This window comes from Halichoeres trimaculatus, unplaced genomic scaffold, assembly GCF_033239565.1.
Source record: "Halichoeres trimaculatus isolate MK-OKI-2021-1 unplaced genomic scaffold, fHalTri1.1 fHalTri1_scaffold_5, whole genome shotgun sequence".
NCBI classification, from domain to species: domain Eukaryota; kingdom Metazoa; phylum Chordata; class Actinopteri; order Labriformes; family Labridae; genus Halichoeres; species Halichoeres trimaculatus.
Window position 1 is genome coordinate 8,720,983 of NW_027437183.1, and position 22,624 is coordinate 8,743,606.

General features: G+C 42.8%; 5 protein-coding genes across 18 annotated transcripts in view; 2 read left to right on the plus strand and 3 right to left on the minus strand.

Annotated features, from left to right (window-relative positions):
* The window catches only part of rusc2 (RUN and SH3 domain containing 2), a 50,047-nt gene extending 47,713 nt beyond the window's left edge, over positions 1 to 2,334 (minus strand). For both annotated transcript variants that reach the window (XM_074669963.1, XM_074669962.1), the window contains exon 1: positions 2,175 to 2,334. The gene's annotated coding sequence lies outside the window, so the exon portion shown is untranslated. The remainder of the gene's footprint in view (positions 1 to 2,174) is intronic.
* A 1,518-nt stretch (positions 2,335 to 3,852) lies between these two features.
* On the minus strand, positions 3,853 to 6,063 carry LOC141789811 (uncharacterized). 4 transcript variants are annotated; one of them, XM_074669281.1, is made up of 5 exons: positions 5,933 to 6,063; positions 5,790 to 5,842; positions 5,594 to 5,685; positions 4,133 to 5,527; positions 3,853 to 3,928 (listed from the first exon to the last, which is right to left on the minus strand). In XM_074669281.1, exons 1-4 carry the CDS (start codon positions 5,959 to 5,961, stop codon positions 4,133 to 4,135), a joined length of 1,569 nt encoding a protein of 522 aa, XP_074525382.1. In that variant the 5' UTR covers positions 5,962 to 6,063; the 3' UTR covers positions 3,853 to 3,928. The 4 variants fall into 4 exon arrangements, with proteins under 4 accessions (XP_074525382.1, XP_074525381.1, XP_074525380.1 ...); XM_074669280.1 differs by having other exon boundaries at positions 4,133 to 5,560; XM_074669279.1 differs by having other exon boundaries at positions 4,133 to 5,131; positions 5,165 to 5,685.
* A 4,369-nt stretch (positions 6,064 to 10,432) lies between these two features.
* On the minus strand, positions 10,433 to 13,308 carry LOC141790538 (uncharacterized). 10 transcript variants are annotated; one of them, XM_074670487.1, is made up of 6 exons: positions 13,229 to 13,308; positions 13,092 to 13,144; positions 12,580 to 12,929; positions 10,712 to 12,513; positions 10,568 to 10,616; positions 10,433 to 10,487 (listed from the first exon to the last, which is right to left on the minus strand). In XM_074670487.1, the coding sequence occupies exons 1-5, from the start codon at positions 13,243 to 13,245 to the stop codon at positions 10,589 to 10,591; spliced, it is 2,250 nt and encodes a 749-aa protein (XP_074526588.1). In that variant the 5' UTR covers positions 13,246 to 13,308; the 3' UTR covers positions 10,433 to 10,487; positions 10,568 to 10,588. The 10 variants fall into 10 exon arrangements, with proteins under 10 accessions (XP_074526588.1, XP_074526593.1, XP_074526591.1 ...); XM_074670492.1 differs by having other exon boundaries at positions 10,712 to 12,084; positions 12,316 to 12,929; XM_074670490.1 differs by having other exon boundaries at positions 10,712 to 12,150; positions 12,316 to 12,929.
* Positions 13,309 to 14,546: 1,238 nt separating this feature from the next.
* LOC141790539 (uncharacterized) lies at positions 14,547 to 15,942 on the plus strand. Its single transcript, XM_074670494.1, has 4 exons — positions 14,547 to 14,626; positions 14,717 to 14,769; positions 14,893 to 15,719; positions 15,869 to 15,942. The coding sequence occupies exons 1-3, from the start codon at positions 14,598 to 14,600 to the stop codon at positions 15,717 to 15,719; spliced, it is 909 nt and encodes a 302-aa protein (XP_074526595.1). The 5' UTR covers positions 14,547 to 14,597; the 3' UTR covers positions 15,869 to 15,942.
* Positions 15,943 to 18,951: 3,009 nt separating this feature from the next.
* unc13ba (unc-13 homolog Ba (C. elegans)) overlaps positions 18,952 to 22,624 on the plus strand; it is a 224,964-nt gene continuing 221,291 nt past the window's right edge. The window contains exon 1 of the mRNA XM_074669684.1: positions 18,952 to 19,219. Within this exon, the coding sequence (XP_074525785.1) occupies positions 19,198 to 19,219 (22 nt within the window). The 5' untranslated portion in view covers positions 18,952 to 19,197. The remainder of the gene's footprint in view (positions 19,220 to 22,624) is intronic.

Consider the following 22,624-nt stretch of genomic DNA (forward strand, 5'->3'; position numbering starts at 1 on the left):
ACCCAACTCTACTGGAAATTCAGGCAATGTCACAGTTTGTTGTTGATTTGGGGCAATATTTTGACCTTAAAAACCCTTCTAAGCCTGCTGATCTACAAATCTCTCTTGATCTCATCCTGTGTTTAATCAGCAACTTCAATGAATTTTAGCCACTGACTGGAGTGGCTCTGGGCAAAAAACCCCACACAGATTGTATGATTCACTGTGATATTTTAGTTATACTAGCCTGAAGTTCCTTTTATTTAGAGTAATTCAGTAAATTCCATTAGGTTTAGGTTATTGTCGAATGTATTTTTCATAAAAGTTTGAATATGACATAACCTACCGGTGGACTTTTTCAAAAAAGCTATAAAGTCTTCCTCCCCTGGTAGCCCAACACGTCAGGCAATTATTGCTGCAATTACTTCCTCCAACATAAGTTACAACTACTAATGCTATTAAAGTAATAAATGAAAGAACATAATGACAGCTGTTAATTGTCTACATGATATTCTCTCTTGAGTATAACAAGGTGCCCAAATGTTGGCACTGTATAGAGAGTCTGACTTGAATTCTGTGGATCAAAAAGCGGAGCAGAAAAATAAGCTTATGTAACAGGAGGATAACCATGTATTTAAGTCTCCTATGCTCTACTCTTCACCTGAGATTAAGTTTCTCTCACAGCACTGGGCTGGTTAGGTAATTTGACCACCCCTTATGCTAACCTTTATGTAGTAGAAGAAGCATGGGCTCTTTCTTTTTGGTGTGGTGAGACACAAAGCAAACCATAAAGAAATAAATAACTGGTACACAACACAAAACCGTGTTGTTAGAAAAATATGAAAAACACCACATTATATAAAGTACGTCACTGTGTGATGACTACTAATCAGTCTTACCCTTATGAGGCATAACATGATAACTGTGACATTTCACTGACTAAGTGTACTTTTTGTTTGTCAGTTTTAAATGTTTTTTAAATTATTTGAATTAACTAGTTCCTGGTGCATCCACTTTATTCTCTATTCTTGTATGCATATCCCGTCATATAGCATGTTGTGCGCCTACAGACAACAACCAACATGAAGCCACCATAATACATCAGAAAGCACTGGAAATCTGCCTTCAAAATAAAAGTCTGGTTGAATGCACCCACTAGTATGACATCACTGAATTCAAAAATAATAAATTACACGAGGTAGTCGATTGACAACGTAAATCTAGCTAAAAGTGCAAGTTATTTAGAAGTTTGAGATTTCAAAGGCAATGTTTTATTTCCTTCTGTATAACGTTAGCACTTAAGTTGTTTTTTCATTTCAGGTTCACTAGTCAGTTATCAAAAGAAGCTCTTGCAATTTGACAAAATTATGTATTTATTTTAACCTTGGTTTGTAATAACAGATGGTTGACAGTTGATATAACCAAAATATTGCAAAATAATGATAGTAAACTAATGTGTGTCGCTTGCTCTACATCTGGATGTATACTCCTATTCTTTTCTGTACCCTTGTTTATTTTTCGAGTATTTTTTTTTCATGTTTCTATTTATTTAATTTTTACTGGATTATAGCGGCTACCAAAAAGGTTCGCCGTTTTGAGTTAATGTTATGGGGCGGTCAAGCTCTTATTTTGAAAAAATAAAACGGAAAACATATGTGTACTCTGGATTCCTTGACGGTTGTGTACCACTGTTTCTAGCAATATCGGGTCAATACGGTGAAATTGTAGGGGTGCAGGCCGCTGGTGCGACAACATGAAGCTAGCCTTGTTTGTCGATAAAAAATAAATGATTTATATCATCCCTGTGTATGTTTTCATATCGCATCCGAGGCAATCAAAACCGCAAAACGTTACACGCTGAAACACCGACGATGTGTTCAACCGTTACATTCCTCCTCGCTGCCTTTGTGCCGCTGTCATAAAAATGCACATACACACATACACAACGCCATCATCACAGCTCCCATTTAACATCTCAAACAAAAATAACAGCTTGTTTCATGAAGACAGGCAAACTGTATGTACAAAGACCGTTTGAACGCCGGTGCTGCGCCTCCCTCGTTATGACTTAACCAAGCATCTTTTTTCAACCTCCGACGCGATGCTCAACTAACCAAACGTTTTCTTCTCCCGCTGTCTTTTTAATCCGTCTACTGTGAAATCAACACGCTTAGATCCGAATGAAGGACACTCACCTTGTCACAGATGGATGACATTACATCTATTTTCGACAAAAGGCATAAGTAGCTGAAGATAACCGTGTTGATGTGCTGCTAGTCCTTGACGTATGGAAATACTGTTCCCTCCGTACTGACTGCAGGCAGGCGGAGAGCGGCGGTGCAGCGGCGGATGGGCTGGGCTGGAGCGGCACGTCAGCCTGAGGTCACAGTCTGTGTCCCAGACCGGATTATCTAACATGGGTGAAACTCATCAGGCGTGCTACTACTACCACTTGCATATAGTGTATTTGAACTAAAGAAAAGAGTTGTATCGCTGCATATTCGGTACAGTAGTTTCATGTATAGGCAAGTGAGGTGATTTAGTATAGGCCTACACAAAAACAGTATGGGTGTTAGAGTTCATGCAAAGATATGTATAAAAAGAAAGATTTTGTGTTACACTGAAGAAAGCCAGCTATATATTATGTTTTAACATTTAAATAATGTAAAACGATTAATCAAAAGTTTTAACATTTCAAAGATGATAGTTTGGAGTGATTGTATCACATGCCTGTCAAAGGTTTAATGGTAGATCTGTGCAGAACAGTTAAAGGCCACAGGCTTTACTTTTCACCCGAGTACCCTTCATTGAGCTTTTGTCAAAAGTCAAATTCTATAAGTGATGAACAGGTAAAAAGTAGGATTAAAACTGTATTATTTATATGTATAAAAAAGTAACAAGTTGCTTTGTTTGAGGCAAAATCTCAGGTTAAATTTGACCTCTTTGACATCTAATTGTGAAATCCCACATGAGGTTACTGTGTTAGCCAGAAATTTGATGACTCACTTGTACAAAGTTGACCCAGATATATTGGAAAAAATGTTTTAAGATCCTAAACTGTGGGTCAAATCAAGACAAAACATTTTACTTTACATGTCGTGTCTTCGTATTTTAACAGGACAGGTTCAAGACAACACTGATACGGTATCTGTGATACTGTTGCAAGAAGTTTGAGCTTCCCTGACACAGGTCTAGGCTTCTGCAAAGACAGGCACCCATTGTGATGGGGAATCTGAATCTGAATCTGCATATAAATGATATGATGCACAGCCTAGGGGTCTCATAAGTCATATAGCAATGAGATCTGCATCTGCAGTCACAAGCACAAAAGTACCTGAGCTGCCATTTTACTCAATGAGGTTATGGCCAAGAGGCAAATTATCAGAGCTTTCAAGATGAGAAAGTAGAGATGGATTAATGGTAAATACTCATGGTTTTTAAAGAGATATTAGTTATGAGGATCAGGCACTGAATATGCAAAACTTCAGATTAAATCAAAATAATTAGCTTCTGACTCAAACAGCTGCAATCAGACCCAACCATTGTCCAGTGAGCCATGTTACTTTAATAATCTGGCTGGCCTCAAGAATCCATCTATTTCTCACTAGGAGTCCATTTATCTCACTTGGCACCACAGTTCTCAGCTTCTTTTAGTCCTACAGTAGTCAGCAGTTTAAGAGTGCAGGCTCTCATTTTATGAAGCCTCCATGTTCCCTGTGGGTGAAGTGGATTATCACCATTGCAGTCAAAGGCTTAGAGTTCAGTGTAACAGATTAAACACCAGGAAGGGAAAAAAAGTAAGGATTGTAAACCCACTAACACAGTTTACAGATGAACACAACTCCAAACAAAATGGGCACACACAAAGTTTAAGATAAGTTGCATTTTATTTCTCAATAGGCTACCACAGTCCTTTATGCCCACAAAACTCAGATGAATCCACCAGTACCTGAAAACAGAAATAAACAGGTGTGGGTTAATCTTAACACAAGTAGAATCTGTCAAAAGTGAACGCACTAAAGGTGACCATTTCTACAGATCACTGCAAACACTGACAGTTTTACCATTTCCCTTTAACTTCATTTCAAGGGCATTGCATCATTAGTTCAGGTATGGTCTAATGAAACTAGAAAAAAGGAAGACCTTAACTTACTCATGGCTTGTGCTTGTACACTGGTTTCTGGGGCCTGTAGACCTGCTGCTGGGGCCTGTACTGGGGCTTGTAGACCGGCTGCTGGGGCCTGTAGACCGGCTGCTGGGGCTTGTAGACCGGCTGCTGGGGCTTGTAGACTGGCTGCTGGGGCCTGTACTGGGGCTTGTAGACCGGCTGCTGGGGCTTGTAGACTGGCTGCTGGGGCTTGTAGATTGGCTGCTGGGGCTTGTAGACCGGCTGCTGGGGCTTGTAGACTGGCTGCTGGGGCTTGTAGACCGGCTGCTGGGGCTTGTAGACCGGCTGCTGGGGCCTGTACTGGGGCTTGTAGACAGGCTGCTGGGGCCCATACTGGGGCTTGTAGACCGGCTGCTGGGGCCCGTAGTAAGCCCTTGGACTGAAGTTTGAGTTGGGCTGGTAGCTGGGTCCCTGACCCTGCTGCTGAGGCCTGTGGTAGCTGGGTCCCTGGCCTTGCTGCTGAGGCCTGTGGTAGCTGGGTCCCTGGCCTTGCTGCTGAGGCCTGTGGTAGCTGGGTCCCTGGCCTTGCTGCTGAGGCCTGTGGTAGCTGGGTCCCTGGCCCTGCTGCTGAGGCCTGTGGTAGCTGGGTCCCTGGCCCTGCTGCTGAGGCCGGTGGTAGCCGAGTCCCTGGCCCTGCTGCTGAGGCCGGTGGTAGCTAGGTCCCTGGCCCTGCTGCTGAGGCCGGTGGTAGCTAGGTCCCTGGCCCTGCTGCTGAGGCCGGTGGTAGCTGGGTCCCTGACCCTGCTGTTGAGGCCGGTGGTAGCTGGGTCCCTGACCCTGCTGTTGAGGCCGGTGGTAGCTGGGTCCCTGACTCTGCTGCTGAGGCTGGAAGCTGGAAACCTGGGCCTGCTGCTGCTGCTTCTGCTTAGGCTGGTAGCTTGGTACCTGAGTCTGCTGCTTCTGCGGGTAGCTGGGCACCTGGGTCTGCTGCTTCTGCGGGTAGCTGGGCACCTGGGTCTGCTGCTTCTGCGGGTAGCTGGGCACCTGGGCCTGCTGCTTCTGCGGGTAGGTGGGCACCTGGGCCTGCTGCTTCTGCGGGTAAGTGGGCACCTGGGCCTGCTGCTTCTGCGGGTAAGTGGGCACCTGGGCCTGCTGCTTCTGCGGGTAAGTGGGCACCTGGGCCTGCTGCTTCTGCGGGTAAGTGGGCACCTGGGCCTGCTGCTTCTGCGGGTAAGTGGGCACCTGGGCCTGCTGCTTCTGCGGGTAAGTGGGCACCTGGGCCTGCTGCTTCTGCGGGTAAGTGGGCACCTGGGCCTGCTGCTTCTGCGGGTAAGTGGGCACCTGGGCCTGCTGCTTCTGCGGGTAAGTGGGCACCTGGGCCTGCTGCTTCTGCGGGTAAGTGGGCACCTGGGCCTGCTGCTTCTGCGGGTAAGTGGGCACCTGGGCCTGCTGCTTCTGCGGGTAAGCGGGCACCTGGGCCTGCTGTTTTTGCAGGTAGCTGGGCACCTGGGCCTGCTGCTGCTGCTTGGGCCCATAGCTTTGCACCTGGGGACCATAGTGCACACCCGAGTTGCCAGGATCATACCCCTGATATGGTGCTATGGATTAGATCAAAAGTGAAAATAATGTTAATACACATTTTACAGGACACTTATCAGAATCCCTTTCAATTCAATAAATGTATTTTAAGGTCCAGTCTTACATTTAATGGCCCCCTGAACTTTTCCAATCACCAGCAGCCATAAAAGCACCAAGCTAAAAACAATGAAAGACAAGACCATGGTTTTAGCAATTTCATGCTCGTACAATGAAAACTTCAGTAAAGACAGATTTTGCAATAGTTACCGTATAATGAGTCCCATGGCTTCAGCCATACACAAGATCAATTGCAATCTGAAATGCCTCTATCTGACAACAGCTGACCCAACACAACCAGCAGGATGTCCTCCTTCTACACCAGTGCAGTCACACAGGGCTGAAGCACACTTTATTTAAAGGCAGTGAGAGCCAATCATCTTTCTCCTCTCCTTTTAGAGTAATTGGACACAGGTGGGAGATGATCAGGTGTGTTCATAACAAAGCTTGCAGTCAGACAAGGAGTTAAATGGAAATGTTACCAGCATTTAGTTCTGTTCAATGCATTCCACAATTTTACAAAAATTTTTCATTATTCTTCGCTTGAAGAAAAAAAATACTTGCATCATATTAAAACCATCAATTGATGTTGAATCAAAAACTCATTTCATGAAATTGAGAAAACTTTGAACAAGTTTTTTTTATGTCTTTATATTTGTAACACAAATGTACCATTATTTACTGTGGTATATTTATTCACAGTGAAGCCTCAAACTTTTGTCTATTTCGTCTTAGACAGCCTTGGTTTTAATGTCAGCTGGGTCCATCTAGTGGCAGAAACACATCCTCATAGTTTGGTTTAACTTCCAGCTATCTTTGGGTGACAGTTTAACCACTGACTATGGCAGATAAAAATCAGATACATGTCTGTACGTAGCCCCTAACCCAATCTTCTTACTTATCTCTGTGTCAAGCACTTGATTCTGATCAGTGAAAACCACATAACATCTTTTTAAATTTTTTTCTAAAAGGTAGAACACACAACTCATATTAATTCATTAAGGAAAAATGAGTCTTACATTTTCAGGAAGTTTGTGGTCTCACTTCTTTTCATTGAAAATATGGCATAAATAAATTGAATAAATAGGCCTAATTGAATACATAAATATAACGGATGGAATTTGAAGATAATATGAAAGAAATTTCCACCACTCACCAGCAGTAAATAAAAGAGGGTGGACTGAGTAGAAACTAATAAGAATATTGTTAGAAAACATAATTATCCTTATAGCATAAGTTCTCAGAGTAGAAGATTTAAAAAAATATATATTTTACTATTATGTATTACTATTTATAGTATGTTTATATTACCTTTTTTTGTTGTTTACAGATCTATTTCTTGGAAGTTATTTGACTTTGGCAATTATGCTATGAGGCTAATGACGAAGAGCACCTCAGTGAGGTTAAAAACTTGTTTTACTGTGTGAAATATGATTCTTATAAGTTAAGTAGGCTGTTTGTAAAACCTTGAGGTCCTGTGGAAAAGCTAAATTGTCTCTCAATCTTCGTGTTTGTGGTTTGATTCCACATCCTGGAGGGTGTTTCACGAAGCTGGCTTAGCTCAAAGCCGGCCTTATTTCGGTTAGGCTCGCTAACTAAGTGAGACTTCGGTTCCACAAACGAGGCATAGGGCTAGCGTGGCTTGGTAACCATGGTAAATTAGCCAGCTCGACAAGCCTGGTCCCAGGGAGGCTGACTGTCAGGCTTATCTTAGCTGCGTCTCAGAGAAGGTCCGACGGGCTTCTGAAAGACACTTTGTGAACTGCATGTCACATTGAATTAAACTGGAACTGTATTGGATGATGTTCTCAACAGAAATTGAGACCCTTTAGTAACTTTTCTGACACATCCTGCTAAAAACCCCAAAAAGTCAGAAGGATCGTGAGGCCCTGCTTTCATACTCCGTATTCATACTGAAAATCAAGATCAAGCGAGCTTTTGTCCTTCAGCTCCATGGGACTTTTCCATCCTCCCTGAGCTTGCCTTAGGACACCGGCGTTATCCTTTGACAGGTGTACCGCCCCAGTCATACTTGACTGGAATAACCATATATCAAGACATGTCAGATAGGAAACTAACTATCTCACTTTTTCCTGCTGCCCATTCTTATCATGATGATAATGTAAAGGTGATTCCAAGTGGTGAGATAACTTTGTGCCTTCCCCCTTTTTTAAACATAGGGCCCTGTATCACTATCATAAAAAAATGGCATCTCAGCTATACATGTTTTTTTTACTGTTTTAGTGAGTGTTTGATGGAACATTGCCCCATTTATAAATATAAATATACATGTGTGTGTGTGTGTACAGTTGAACACAACTATATATATATATATATATATATATATATATATATATATATATATATATATATATATATATATATATATATATATATATGCAGAGATGCTCATATATATATATATATATATATATATATATATATATATATATATATATATATATATATATATATATATGAGCATCTCTGCATCTCGTTAGTGGAACAAGTTGCAGCTAAGATTAAACTGGCCGCTCATTCAAGCCACGCTTACCAGCTATAGCCCGGCCTTTTTTAGCCAGCTTCGTGGAATACCCCCCTGTTGTCCAAAGTGAAACTTAACCTTTAACAGCCCCTGGTGGTTGTTCTATCAGTGTGTGAATGTTAGTGAAGCTAATACTGATAGGTACTTTGCATAGCAGCCTCTGCCATCAGGGGGTGAATATGACATGTAATGTAAAAGCACTTTGAGTGGTCTCGAGAACTAGCAATATAAACAGTCCATTCACAAAAAAATAATGAAAATGTTAAGTTTAAAACTGATTTAATATGCAAGTAGGCCAAAAAGGACATCATGGCCATAGAAGCTCTAACAGCTGTTACTATGTCCTATGTGTCAACATCAGACTGTATAAAAACATGGACGTAGTCTCCCTGATGTCACCTGTCTGTTTCCGAAACGGAAAATGAAGCAGATCAGCTATCGCGGCCATATTGGGTTAGGGTTAAACCCACCCCCCCTTATAGTGTGTGTGGACAGTAAAATTAGAGATTCAGACAGGAGACGTTTTTTGAATCAGGCCATAAAAAGGTAAATTTCTGCTGTGAAAACAGTTTTTTTTTGGCTTGTTGTGTATGTGACTTCTAATACTTCCAGAGACACCCTCATGCGAAGACTCAAGAAACAGCAGATTTTAGCACTACTGCATTGTCTCATATTCTCAGACTATAGGTTGCTGCTTGGTCAGCATGTTTGTATCATCAGTTGGTAGTCAGGTAATAAGCACAACAATAGCCACGTATACATGGACCCAAATATTCTGCTTGCATCAGGTTTATTTGCTCAAACTGAAATAATTCAACCTTTGTATACACCTCATTCCGAAAGGAAAGTGCCAATCCATATAGACATTTAATCGGTTTCCGCTCAAACGGAAAGTTGTCAGGGTGCGTTCTTTCAGCACATGCTCAGATATGACGTAAGGCGCAACTAGAGACGTTCCTCAATTTTAAAAATGGCAGCGAGCAGTCAGCACAGGAGGAAAGTTTGCCTTTGATCCAATCTTCGAAGAACTGAACATAATTTCAAGACTGGACGGACGAGAAACTTGCAATATAGAGTATTGCAATGCTGTGATAAAAAAAAACTTTCGACCTCCGTCTTTGATAAATCATGTGATGTTTACATTTTTCTGCGCATGCCCCATTGACAATTCTGTTTGATTGATGATTATGGTTATAGCGTGTCGCATGTAACTAGGGATTGTAATATTCCTTTCCATGTATACTATTGTTTTCGGAAAAGTCATTCAGAAAGATTCCATTCATAAAGACGAAAAACTCCTCATGTAACTGTGGCTAATGTATAGTGAGCAGGTAATTGTATGAAATAGCTGAAGGCTCTTTTTTCTCACCCTGTCAAATTTACCTGCTCATTGTACTGTACATTATTTCTTACATACTGATTGTTTCCATAAATCTTAATCTTTGTCAACAGAATACAATTGCTACCACAAAAAAATATCCAAACTTAACTTTAATTTTATGACGCACAGGCAAGTTCCTACTTTGAATTCTTAATTTGTTTTCAGAGTGAGTGATTATGCAGTGTTCTAGATAGCTCAAGTTCCACTCCTTAAGAGTCAAGGGACAGGTAGTCTGTCTTACTTTATGCCAGTTTTTAAAAGCAGCATTGGATTGGATCACCGCGATACAGTTTTCAAGATTACCAAAGCTATGGGACTAAGTATCAATGTGGGTTACCAGCTCTGTAAATAACAGGTCGAAGAGCCAAGACTTGCTTTAAGTGTTTCTGATAGACAAAATACAATGAAAATCCACTTCCATTTACAATTTCTATGTCCCCTCATCTGAACCACAAATAAAAAAACAAGTATACATTAACAAATACATTGTGGATATTTTGAAAGAGGTTGAGACATTTGATGAGATCAGAAAACATGGTAAAAAAGCCCTAGAAAATAGGAGAGATGCCACCAAATTTAGAGTGGTAGCACATGCCAGTGGCTCAACTTGCCACATACCAGTTGTTTTTGTAGAGACCAAATTCACTAAATTTGCAATAAAACCACCCAATTTTTAAGTTTTTGGGTTCCAAGGGAAAAAAAAAAAGTTTATGATGCAGACAAAACTCTTCACAATGAAATAAAACATTTACCACATTAACTTGATAGTAAGTGCCTTTATTAAAAAAAAAATCTTCAGGAGTAAGAATTTAACAGGCAAGACCACACCATCCAAGATTCTGAAATAAGAATAAGGTGTTTAGTGTGAATGTCAAAACATATTCCTTCAATCATTGGAAGAGAAATTGTTGAGATTTACCTTTGTTCTCTGCCTTGGATTTTAGTTGGGGTCAAGCTGGTCTTGACTTCTGTAATTGTCATGGAGCCAAGTCAGAATAAAATCATAAATGGTGTTAATTATTTAGACAACTTTAAAGTGTGGCTACAAAGAAAAATATCTTACCCTAGAGAATGCCCTGTGTTAGGTAGTGCTCCAGCCTGTGCAATGGGACTGTGTCCATAGTTATCACTGGGCTGGTAATCAGGCTGCTGGGGCTTGTAGCTGGGAAACTGAGGCCTGGGCTGCTGGGGCTTGTAGCTGGGGACCTGAGGCCTGGGCTGCTGGGGCTTGTAGCTGGGGACCTGAGGCCTGGGCTGCTGGGGCTTGTAGCTGGGGACCTGAGGCCTGGGCTGCTGGGGCTTGTAGCTGGGGATCTGAGGCCTGGGCTGCTGGGGCTTGTAGCTGGGGATCTGAGGCCTGGGCTGCTGGGGCTTGTAGCTGGGGATCTGAGGCCTGGGCTGCTGGGGCTTGTAGCTGGGGATCTGAGGCCTGGACTGCTGGGGCTTGTAGCTGGGAACTTGTGGCCTCGACTGCTGGGGCCCGTAACTGGGGAACTGAGGCCGAGGCTGCTGATGCTTGTAGCTAGGAACCTGCGGGCTGGGCTGCTTGGGTTGGTAACTGGGAACCTGAGGCCTTGGCTGCTGCTTGGGCTGGTACATAGACACCTGAGGCTGCTGCTTGGGTTTGTAACTGGACACCTGAGGCTGCTGCTTTTGCTGAAAGCTGGGGACCTGAGGCTGCTGTTTTTGCGGGTAGCTGGGAACCTGAGGCTGCTGCTTGGGTTGGAAGGAGGACACCTGAGGCCAAGTCTGCCGCTTGGGCTGGTAGCTGGACACCTGAGGCTGCTGCTTGGGTTGAAAGGTAGATACCTGAGGCTGCTGCTTGGGCTGGTAGCTGGACACCTGAGGCTGCTGCTTGGGTTGGAAGGTAGATACCTGAGGCTGCTGCTTGGGCTGGTAGCTGGACACCTGAGGCTGCTGCTTGGGCTGGTAGCTGGACACCTGAGGCTGCTGCTTGGGCTGGTAGCTGGACACCTGAGGCTGCTGCTTGGGCTGGTAGCTGGACACCTGAGGCTGCTGCTTGGGCTGGTAGCTGGACACCTGAGGCTGCTGCTTGGGCTGGTAGCTGGACACCTGAGGCTGCTGCTTGGGCTGGTAGCTGGACACCTGAGGCTGCTGCTTGGGCTGGTAGCTGGACACCTGAGGCTGCTGCTTGGGCTGGTAGCTGGACACCTGAGGCTGCTGCTTGGGCTGGTAGCTGGACACCTGAGGCTGCTGCTTGGGCTGGAAGCTGGACACCTGAGGCTGTTGCTTGGGCTGGTAGCTGGACACCTGAGGCTGCTGCTTGGGCTGGTAGCTGGACACCTGAGGCTGTTGCTTGGGCTGGTACCTGGACACCTCAGGCTGCTGCTTGGGTTGGAAGGTAGACACCTGAGGCTGCTGCTTGGGCTGGTAGCTGGACACCTGAGGCTGCTGCTTGGGTTGGAAGGTAGACACCTCAGGTTGCTGCTTGGGCTGGTAGCTGGACACCTGAGGCTGTTGCTTGGGCTGGTAGCTGGACACCTGAGGCTGCTGCTTGGTCTGGAATGTAGACACCTGAGGCTGCTGCTTGGGCTGGTAGCTGGACACCTGAGGCTGCTGCTTTGGTTGGAAGGTAGACACCTGAGGTTGCTGCTTGGGCTGGTAGCTGGGCACCTGTGGCTGCTGCTTGGGCTGGTAGCTGGACACCTGAGGCTGCTGCTTGGGTTGGAAGGTAGGCACCTGAGGCTGCTGCTTGGGCTGGTAGCTGGACACCTGAGGCTGCTGCTTGGGTTGGAAGGTAGACACCTGAGGCTGCTGCTTGGGCTGGTAGCTGGGAATCTGAGGCTGCTGCTTGGGCTGGTAGCTGGACACCTGAGGCTGCTGCTTTTGCTGGTAGCTGGACACCTGAGGCTGCTGCTTTTGCTGGTAGCTGGACACCTGTGGCTGCTGCTTGGGTTGGAAGGTAGACACCTGAGGCTGCTGCTTGGGTTGGAAGGTAGACACCTGAGGCTGCTGCTTGGGTTGGAAGGTAGACACCTGAGGCTGCTGCTTGGGTTGGAAGGTAGACACCTGAGGCTGTTGCTTGGGCTGGTAGCTGGGAATCTGAGGCTGCTGCTTTGGCTGGTAGCTGGACACCTGAGGCTGCTGCTTGGGCTGGTAGCTAGACACCTGAGGCTGTTGCTTTTGCTGGTAGCTGGACACCTGAAGCTGCTGCCTTTGCTGGTTGCTGGACACCTGAGGCTGCTGCTTGGGCTGGTAGCTTTGGGCTTCAGGTTCATTTCCAGTGTTCCAGTCTACAGGTTTTTGATCATCATAGGTTGCTGTTGTAAATGAGAAATATAAATCAATTTTTGAATCAAACTTTTCCGATTTCTGTCCTAGAACCAAACACCATTCTTTTCAGAAGTTGTGCTGATTTATTGTATTATATCTTGGAAGTTACAATTTAGAAGTTTTTCGTGCAGTTGTCACATCAGCCTTACATTCATCATTTGCTTGAATCCTCACAGTCAGCAGAACCGAGACCAGAACCACACTAGAAAGAAAGACATGTTAACACTGAATTTGATGATTTGATAGATATGTACAAAAGAGCTTCCAAAGAGCTCATTTTAATTACCGTAGAAAAAGTTCCATGGCTTTAGCCAGAGAAAAGCACACCAGCAAATGAAAAAGCCTCTATCAGAAGACAGCTGACCGAACACTTCCAACAGTACGTCTTTTTTCCACGGTGGCACAGCAGCAAGGAACCTGGAGTGCAATCAGTTTAACTTGATATGGCAGCCAGTCACAGCTGTGTCTCCCAGAAGTCTGACTGGGTGATTGGAAACAGGTGGGGCTAATGAGCCTTCCTCCACAAATAAAATAAAATGAGAACCCTATTGAATTTGTTGAAACATTTTGCTGATTTTTTCAATGTGACAGTAGCTCAATTTTATTTGTTCAGCACTTTTCATACACATATGTAAAACTTAATGCAAAAAATTTTCCTCGCCTCCCCCTTTTCACATTCTTTTTCTGTCCTTCTCTCCTGCTGTATTCAGGATCCTAATAGAGATTTTGCATAGCTATTGCACATTTTCTAATAACCCTTCCAAAACCAGAAATAATAAGATATTCTTTATCAAATTTTTAGCCAATGGGCCAATAAAAAAATAATAATAATTGTCAAATAGTATCCTTTTGATGGTTCTTGCTCCTGAATCTACAACTTAAAAAGTATTAAATGGGAGGAAAGCATTAGTTGAGTTCTGTTTTTGAAAATCCCCTTTTTTTGAAATGCAGTAACTGTATTTAAACAGCAGATGGAGCCCAGCCTCTGCAAGGGACAGGGAGAAGTTTACTGATTCCTGAAGCAAGCAAGTCACATCACAGGTACCACTTAGCTTGTAATTAAAAAACAAAAGAGCTGATTGGTCAGGGGGCAGCTGCGTAAAAAACAACTATGATGGCGTGTTTCTGCCACCAGATGGATCAAGTTGACATCAAAACCAAGTCTGTCTTTGGAACAGATAGATTTTTAGGCTGTTGTAATTACAAGTACTGGAGCAAAGACTACTAATGTTTCAAAATTCCTCAATGATAATAAATAAATCTCTTGTTGAGACTTTTCTAAAGTATGTGTAAGGAGTCTTTTATTTCACATGGATTGAAGGTTTTAAGTTGACGCAAATAAAATATTGTCCTTTAAGTGAGAAATAAAAAGTTTTTTAAAAAATCATAAAATTGTGGGATGCAGTGAACAGAGCTTGACGCTGGTAATGTTTTCATGAAATTCTTTGTCTGACTGCAAGCTTTGTGATGAACACACCTGATCATCTCCCACCTGTGTCCAATCACTCTAAAAGGAGGGGGGATAGATGATTGGCTCTCACTGCCTTTGGACAAAGTGCCCTAAGTGACTGCACTGGTGTGATAGGTGCATATCCTTCTGGTTTATTGGGTCATCTGTTGTCAGATAGAGGAATTTCAGATTGCAGTTGATCTACATGGGTGAAGCCATGGGACTCATTTTACGGTAACTCTTGCAAAATCTGTCTTTACTTAAGTTTTCCTTGTAAGGGCATGAAGTCACTAAAACCATGGTCTTGTCTTTCATTATTTTTAGCCTGGTGTTTTTATGGCTACTGATGACTGTGAAAGTTCAGGCTGCCATTAGATGTAAGTCTGGGCTTCTTTAATTAATACAACCATAAATTTATTAAATGCCTAAAAGCTATAGATACTAGTGGTCTGTAAAATGGTGTACATACACATTATTTTCATTCATGATCTAATCCATAGCACCATATCAGGGGTATGATCCTGGCATCAGGAACATAAACCATAATCCCAGGGTGCCCAGCTATCAGCCCAAGCAGCAGCCTCAGGTACCTCCCTATCAACCACAGCAGCAGCAGCCTCAGGATTCCAGCAACCAGGCCAACTCAAACTTTCATCCAAGGGCCTACTACCAGCCCCAGCAACCAGTGTACAAGCCTCAGCAGCCAGTCCACCAGCCCCAGCAACCAGTGTACAAGCCTCAGCAGCCGGTCTACCAGCCCCAGCAACCAGTGTACAAGCCTCAGCAGCCGGTCTACCAGCCCCAGCAACCAGTGTACAAGCCTCAGCAGCCGGTCTACCAGCCTCAGCAGCCAGTGTACAAGCCTCAGCAGCCGGTCTACCAGCCCCAGCAACCAGTGTACAAGCCTCAGGAGCCGGTCTACCAGCCCCAGCAACCAGTGTACAAGCCTCAGCAGCCGGTCTACCAGCCCCAGCAACCAGTGTACAAGCCTCAGCAGCCAGTCTACCAGCCTCAGCAGCCAGTGTCCAAGCCTCAGGAGCCGGCCTTCCAGCCTGTCTTCAAGCCTCAGCAACCTGTTTACAAGCCAAAGCCTCAACCCAAGCTGCCCATGTACCAGCCCAGGTCTCAGCCCCCGCTGCCCGTGTACCAGCCCAGGTCTCAGCCCCCGCTGCCCATGTACCAGCCCAGGTCTCAGCCCCCTCTGCCCGTGTACCAGCCCAAGCCTCAACCCCAGCTGCCTGCGTACCAGCCTAAGCCTCAACCCCAGCTACCTGCCTACCAGCCCAAGCCTCAGGCCCAGCAGCCAGTGTACAGATCCAAACCCTGAGTAAGTTATTGCAAAGGTCTAACATTTTTTGTTTTACATTAACTGATCCTTAACTTTAATCCAAAACTTTTCAACAGCCCCTCCCTTCCTTCTGCTTGAAATTTACTTCTAGACGTTAACCTGATCTCCTGTTTGTATCTCCTTTCCAGGCCTTGGGGACTCGAATTAGCTTCTGTGGAACTGATACTTGGACTGTGATGGCCTTTTGAGAAATAAAATGCTAGTTTTCCTTAAACTTTTGTCCATTTGAGTTCTTTGTTTTAAATCAGAGATGTTATTATAGCTAAATGTATTGGCTTTCTCTAGCCTCTTTTTAAGGGCATAGGATATAACTTAACCAATGCAACTTTGCAGGTGGTGGTGGGCTGAGTCTACCTGTCAAAAAATTCAGTCATTCAATAGCAGTTACTGTAAAGCCTGCATCTGTTAGGTGGTGAAATGGTAAATGGTCAGATTTAAAAGTAGAAAACTACTCCTTGTAGAATTGAGAGGCACTACATGGCAGCTTCTCTAGGTCATGTCCACACATATGTGGGTATCTGGGAAACCATGTATAGTTTTTATACATTTAGACCCATGATTCACATGAAAAAGCAGTTTTATATCATTGACAACTGCTTCCTGAGCACTCCAACCAGAGTGAAGATTTTGGAGGACTCCAGTTTCATGGCATGCTTCAATCCTTATTGGTGGATTTTCCCACTGTGTGAAGTTGAAAGTATTTGTAAAAACGATTGAGGGGGGATATTCATTTCTGAAATTACATGTGTATAAGGCCTAAGACTCTGTATGTCTTGATGTCCACATACATATCTAGCTGCCTTTTTGTTGGATCACAATATTTCGGCCCTAAATATTGCTTTATTATGTAAAGAGTTATCAGCCTTTGTCTTGTGTTTTCACAGCTGAACTATATAGGTCTTCCATAAAGTCTCTTTACAACTTAAAAAAGATATTACAAAAGAAAATGAGGGGGAAGCGTTGAATTTTGTTCCCAACTAATTTATTAAGAGAACTAATTTTGTAGAAGAACCCTGAAAGGTTTGTCTCACATGATCAATGTATTCCTCGGATTCATTTCCTCTGTTTCAGTATACTATGACACATATTGTGCCTTTTCTTGAGGAGGCTTAACAGGATACTTACACAAATGCAATGTTATTAAAAAAGTTGGTAACCACTGAGTATATGGAACAAATTTCATTAAGATATCTCACCAATTGCCTTTGTAATATTTTTTTTAACTGTAAAGAGACTTTATGGACAATCTGTATATTAAAAAAAAATCTGGTTTGGAATTAACTGATGTTTACAGATTATACCGATTTACTTTAGCAAAAATCAGTGGAAGGTTACCCTTAGTAATCAAACTGTATGGGTTTGGAGGTGTGTATGTTAATTTAGCCATAATGTACCAAATATAGCCAAAAGCTGTGTCCCAAATCGTGCCATCTCTGCACTTACACACACTATTTTGAGTAGGTGTGTTTACACTGACAGCACAGAAAAACGCAGCGTACTCAACATGGTCAAAAAGTTGAGGGTGGAACAGTGGACACTTCCCACAACAGTTGCCATATTGACTGCATAGAGGAAGGGGCAGGAATGGATCAAAGTATGGTTGATAGATTAAATCAATAAGATGCAGAAGAACACCTGTGAACAGTTGTAAAATGCGATTGTAGTTTCCAGTCAGTGCGAAGCTGCAGTGTTTGATTTAGGACAACACTACCCTGTAAGATTTTTTTCCAGTTAGTACAGAGAGTACGCAGTACACTTCATGTAAGTGTACTTACAGAAGTATGCAATTTGGGACACAGTGCAAATGATTTGTAGACCTAGGCTGTTTCCCAAGCTGCCTACTACACTAGGAGTGCCTACTATTTTAGTAGGTAGTATACGAAAACTGCAGTATGCCTAAATTCCACAGATGTCCTACTGATCCAGGAAAATTTCAGTACCTGGCATTTTCCTTCTCACAATGCATGGCACTAAAGCTGTTTGTCCAGGCGGGTGGCAGGTTTTGGTGAATCCCACCACCCACTGGATTGAGTCAGCATTATAACTACAATACAACAACACTGACGTCAGATGGCCCCTGAGATCGAAGTGAAGTGATGCGAAACCACTAATTTACTTTTATAAACCATAAGTGGATTACATAGAAGTGTTTTTTTCCATCAGCTGTAAAAATAAAAATCCCTTCCAGACTTAGGCCGTTTTCGAATTCACATACTATACTAGCAGTGCCTACTGATTCGACCAAAATGTAGTATGCAGTATGCAGTAAGCCACCAAATGTCAGAGTTGTAGTATGAGAAAAACACCCGGATGACGTACTGAATCGGGAAAAATCCACAGTATGCATCGGACCAGTCTGCTTTGCATACTGTTACCCACAATGCAACGCGCCTGGTCTCATATCAGAAGTGAAAATGGCTGAGGGCGGAGCAACAACAACCGGAGTAGCAGAGGAATATAAATATAAGAGCCATTTCTTTTTTTATCTTTAAATCCTCAGCATCTCCACCACTGAAAGTTAATATAAAATGCTCTCTCTGGCAATATATTTGAAGATAAGTTACTCGTGGTTTGTTTATTTTGTACATTTTCAATGAAGTTTTTTTGGGAAAAAAAGTCAGCCGTAGCCAACTTCCGTTTTCTTCGAACTGAAAACCAGTGTAGCATACTACAAAAATTAACCCAACTGAACAGTCATCCTACACACTACTTATGAAAGTAGTATGTAGTAGGCAGTGCCGACTACATACTACTTAAATAAGCAGTATGTAGTAGGCGAATTTGAAAACAGCCTCAGTTTCAGTTAACTACCTATATAACTTTTGGTGTATGATTAAAAATCAAATATAATTATTCTGCTATGCTATGATTAACTAAATAACTCAAATGCCAAAATCTACCCAAAGTTTGAGTTGCATATCTATAATAAAGGCAAAATTAAATCCATCACCTGTAACCCCATTTTCCAAAACTGAAATCCAGAGTAGTATACTACAGAACAGACCCAACAGAGCAGTCATACTACAAACTACATGCAAAAGCAGTAGGCAGTATGCAGTGCCTACTACATTCTACATTCACAAGTAGTACTTAGTAGGCGGTTTGGAAAACAGCCCTACTTTTCTACACGTTGTGTTTGACGCGTAGCTTTTTCCAAATTCCTACCGTCACTGCTGTCCTTGAACGCAACACAAGAGCCGCCCCGCTCTGCCGGATTTTAGCCGGTAGTAAGTCGCTCCTCACCAGTGACAGACAGCGCTCTAACCCCCAGGACCACACGGGTTGTCCACCTGTGATACAGCTGCATTTTTTCATGCTGAGGCGATGACACGGAAAGTAAAGGATGTTAACTGTCTGTCTGACTGACTGACTGACTGCTGAGCAACAGGCAACTCGGCTGCAAACTCACTGAGGACTCAACGGCTTTGGAGGAACTGTTGCACAAAATCCCGCCGCTATGTCCCTGCTGTGTGTTCGAGGTAAGGTCTCCTCATGGGGCTGCAAGTTGGGCTTTTTCCAAAAAGGATTTTTTTTTTTTTTTTTAAGTACTGCTACTTTAAAAAAAAAAACGAGTTGGAGTTTGCTGGAATGCAGTGATTTGATGACAAAAAGTTGAATTTAGTTCAATATTTGATGATGTTTGCACCAATATTACACAATACTCCACAAACTGTAGGTTTTTAATTGAAACATTTTACTAACTGTTTGTGTAGAAACTCTAGCTCACTGGCGAAACTTAAGATTTTTTTTTCTTTTAATATTGGATCAGGTTCCATCACCCTCATTTTTAAAGGATAAGGCGAATTTAAAATGTAAGAAGTGACAAATATGCACCCTCTGGATATGCAGATAATTACTTAAGATAAAAAAAAGAGTTAAAGTTGAGGTTTTGACATCAGAGGACTTGGATTTACATATATCTTTTCAATGAAGTGTAAGTAGGTTGTGTGCAAAATTGAACCCTAGTGAAGGACATAAAGTAAAAACAGCCAAGTTCGGTACTCTGATAGATGATAAGTAGAGAAATAAAGCAAACTTTAAATAAAATGAATAAAAAATGACATCAACTCATAATTTACACCTATTTATAATATGAACTCAAATATGGAATACCATGTTTGATATATGCCTCAAACTGCATATAATTTATTTCTTAACCTTTCCAAACTTTTTGCCTGTAGTACTTATATCTAAGCACTGTCTTCTCTGAAAATTGCTTTATTTTCAAGATAATCTTCAGCTTATCCAGATGTAATGACTGAATTTCCCTTCAGGATGAGTAATATGTTTTTTATTCAGGATTCAAAAGTAGAGAGAGGCAGATATCAGAGGTATGAGTTCTTGTTACTTTCTCCAGGTGTTTTGGGCTGATGTGTGCTGGACATCAGTGACTTTTGTGAGCCACAGGTTCATATCTGTCTTTTGAGATTCTAGTAGCACATTTTTGAAGTTACCTTTTGGGATTTTTTAAAATTTATTAGATAAGAAAGCTGAAGAGAGAAGTGATGTTGGGGGTGTGGGGGGCAGTGGTGTCGTCATGCAGTGAAGGCTCATGGCTGGAGTCAGGGGCTGCTAAGATGAGGACTGTATCCTCTGAATATGATACACACTTTCACTTCAAGACTGTTCTTTGACTCCTGGAGAACACCGGGCACTTAAAAGCATGCCACGATCTGCTTTCAAATCCTCTTTAAAACAGAGCTGCTTGACTTAATAACCATACATATTCAGTATCATGAATACAAAACCCTGTCTTTGTGCTGTCTCCATTCCATCAATATAGATATCAGCTACTGCACTTGTTGTTCTGCATCAAAGAGGTGCTCTATTGTTACAGCTAATTAAGATGAAACTGAATGAGATGCTGCTCCCACCTGACGTGAGAACCACCAGTGTTTCCCTCAGAGAGGCTCTCCATCTGAAGCTGTGAGAGTGAAGCATCACTCTAAATTAAATGTTGATGAAATGAGCATGTATGTTCTTTGAGTTCACTTGATTAAATGTATAAAAGAATCTGGACTCCACTACAGCACCTGTTTCTGGAAGACAAATAGCTCTCCCTCAGCTGACAGGCGGATTGATTTTTACTCTGCCCAACTATTGCCGGCCTATCTCTGACTCTCAGCCTCCGGGCTTTTGTTTCCTCATCTTCAATTTTTGTCAATTTCTCATCTCTGGAGTGTGTGCTGCCTGCAGCCAGAAGGCCAAAACTCTGTGTCTGTTACAGAATGATGAGAGAGAGGGGAGGGTCTGAGGATCCAGGGTTTAGAGTGGGAACAGCACAGCTGGTTTTGAAGTGGACTTTGTCAAGTGGATTAAAAAATAGAACATGGTTTTATGTATAACCTCACATTGAATCTAGTTATTTGATTTAGATGGAAGGAGTGTGCTGATATAGTTAGTGCACACCAGGAACAAGGAAACATCTCAGCTCATTACTTTTTGTTTGAGGTGTTGTCTGTAGATATCGTTATTTGAAACCACTGATTTCTTTGCTTGTAGTGTTTTTAAAACCAAGTATCTTTTTGAAGTTTATTTCTAAACTTTTGTGGCTTCCGTACATCAAGTGTCTTTTAAACTGATTATTTTATTGTCTTCAAACTCAACGCTGTGCTTCTTTGCGTCCTCAGTTTTTAATTTCTTTATTTGGAGAAGACAGAACAGAGGATAGACCAAGAAACCAGAGTTGGGAGAGGCATAGGTTGGATTTGGACCCAAGCTGCTCATTTGAGGGCTTTGACCTATGTACATGCTGCGTGCACACACAGCCAAACCTGTCCCCAGCTCAGTCATTATTTCTACTCATGTTCACCAAATCTGGCTCCATTAATACTAAACATCCAGGAATGGCGTGTTTTGGTTCATAAATCCTTCCAATGGATCACAAATCGCTCTGAGTGAGGGTCATAGGGATGAAACTTTTTGTGTACTCACTAAGCCATGTGCACTTAAAGGCATCACAAATCATTTAACCTCCCTTTGCCTCTCAGTCACTTTCCAGTAATGTCAACAAAAGGACAATTTTAGAATTGTTTTTCCCTAAAATCACTTATAAAGCAACATCTAAAAAAAATTAAATTACTTACATGAGGATTCAAGTCAACTTCTAGTCCTCCTGTTTGTTCATTTCTTTGTTTATATGTCTCTGATCCAGCTGTGCGCACCCCTCAAGTCATCTAAGCCACGTTTCCACCAAGCAGACCGATTCAGTTCGTCTCGGTACGGCGCGCATTTTGTGGCGTTTCCACTGACTTATTCTGGGACAGATCCCCAAATAACCGCGACGAGCTGTCCCACTTTTTGGTCTAAAGAATCGTCACTTACCCCGAAAGTGGCTGTATTTCTCCTGGTGGCACACAGACTTTTCTGAAACAAAGCTTGATTGCACTTTGTATCAAAGATCTGCATACCAATCACAGAGAGGACGAAATGCTGCATGTCTTCCAACTATGCTCTTTGTTTACTGTGTCACGTTTTTCTTCTTTGTTGGATTTATTTGCGGTAAACTGTGTTGTGCTGCCACGGCGTCACGCTATTGTTTAATGTTTGTTTTGCTGTGGAAACGCAAACAGGATCAAGCTTAACTGTACCAAACCGTGCCAAACTGTAATGAACTGAGCCGGACTGCTTGGTGGAAACGCGGCTTTAAAGAGTCCATGACGTGACAGCAAAGTTTGAAGTTTGTACCCTATATCGGTAGCCGGCTATATGTAGCCCTAGCGGCCACCGCTACGACGTATCTGTAGGCTAACATGACAACAAGCAAACTGTCAGTTCGTACAGTAGTTTTGTAGCCATCCATACATAGCGCTACTGACAGCACAATGCTGTGACACCAAGGGGCAACATCCGGTTTAGAAAAATGAAGCCTATGCAGATGCTAA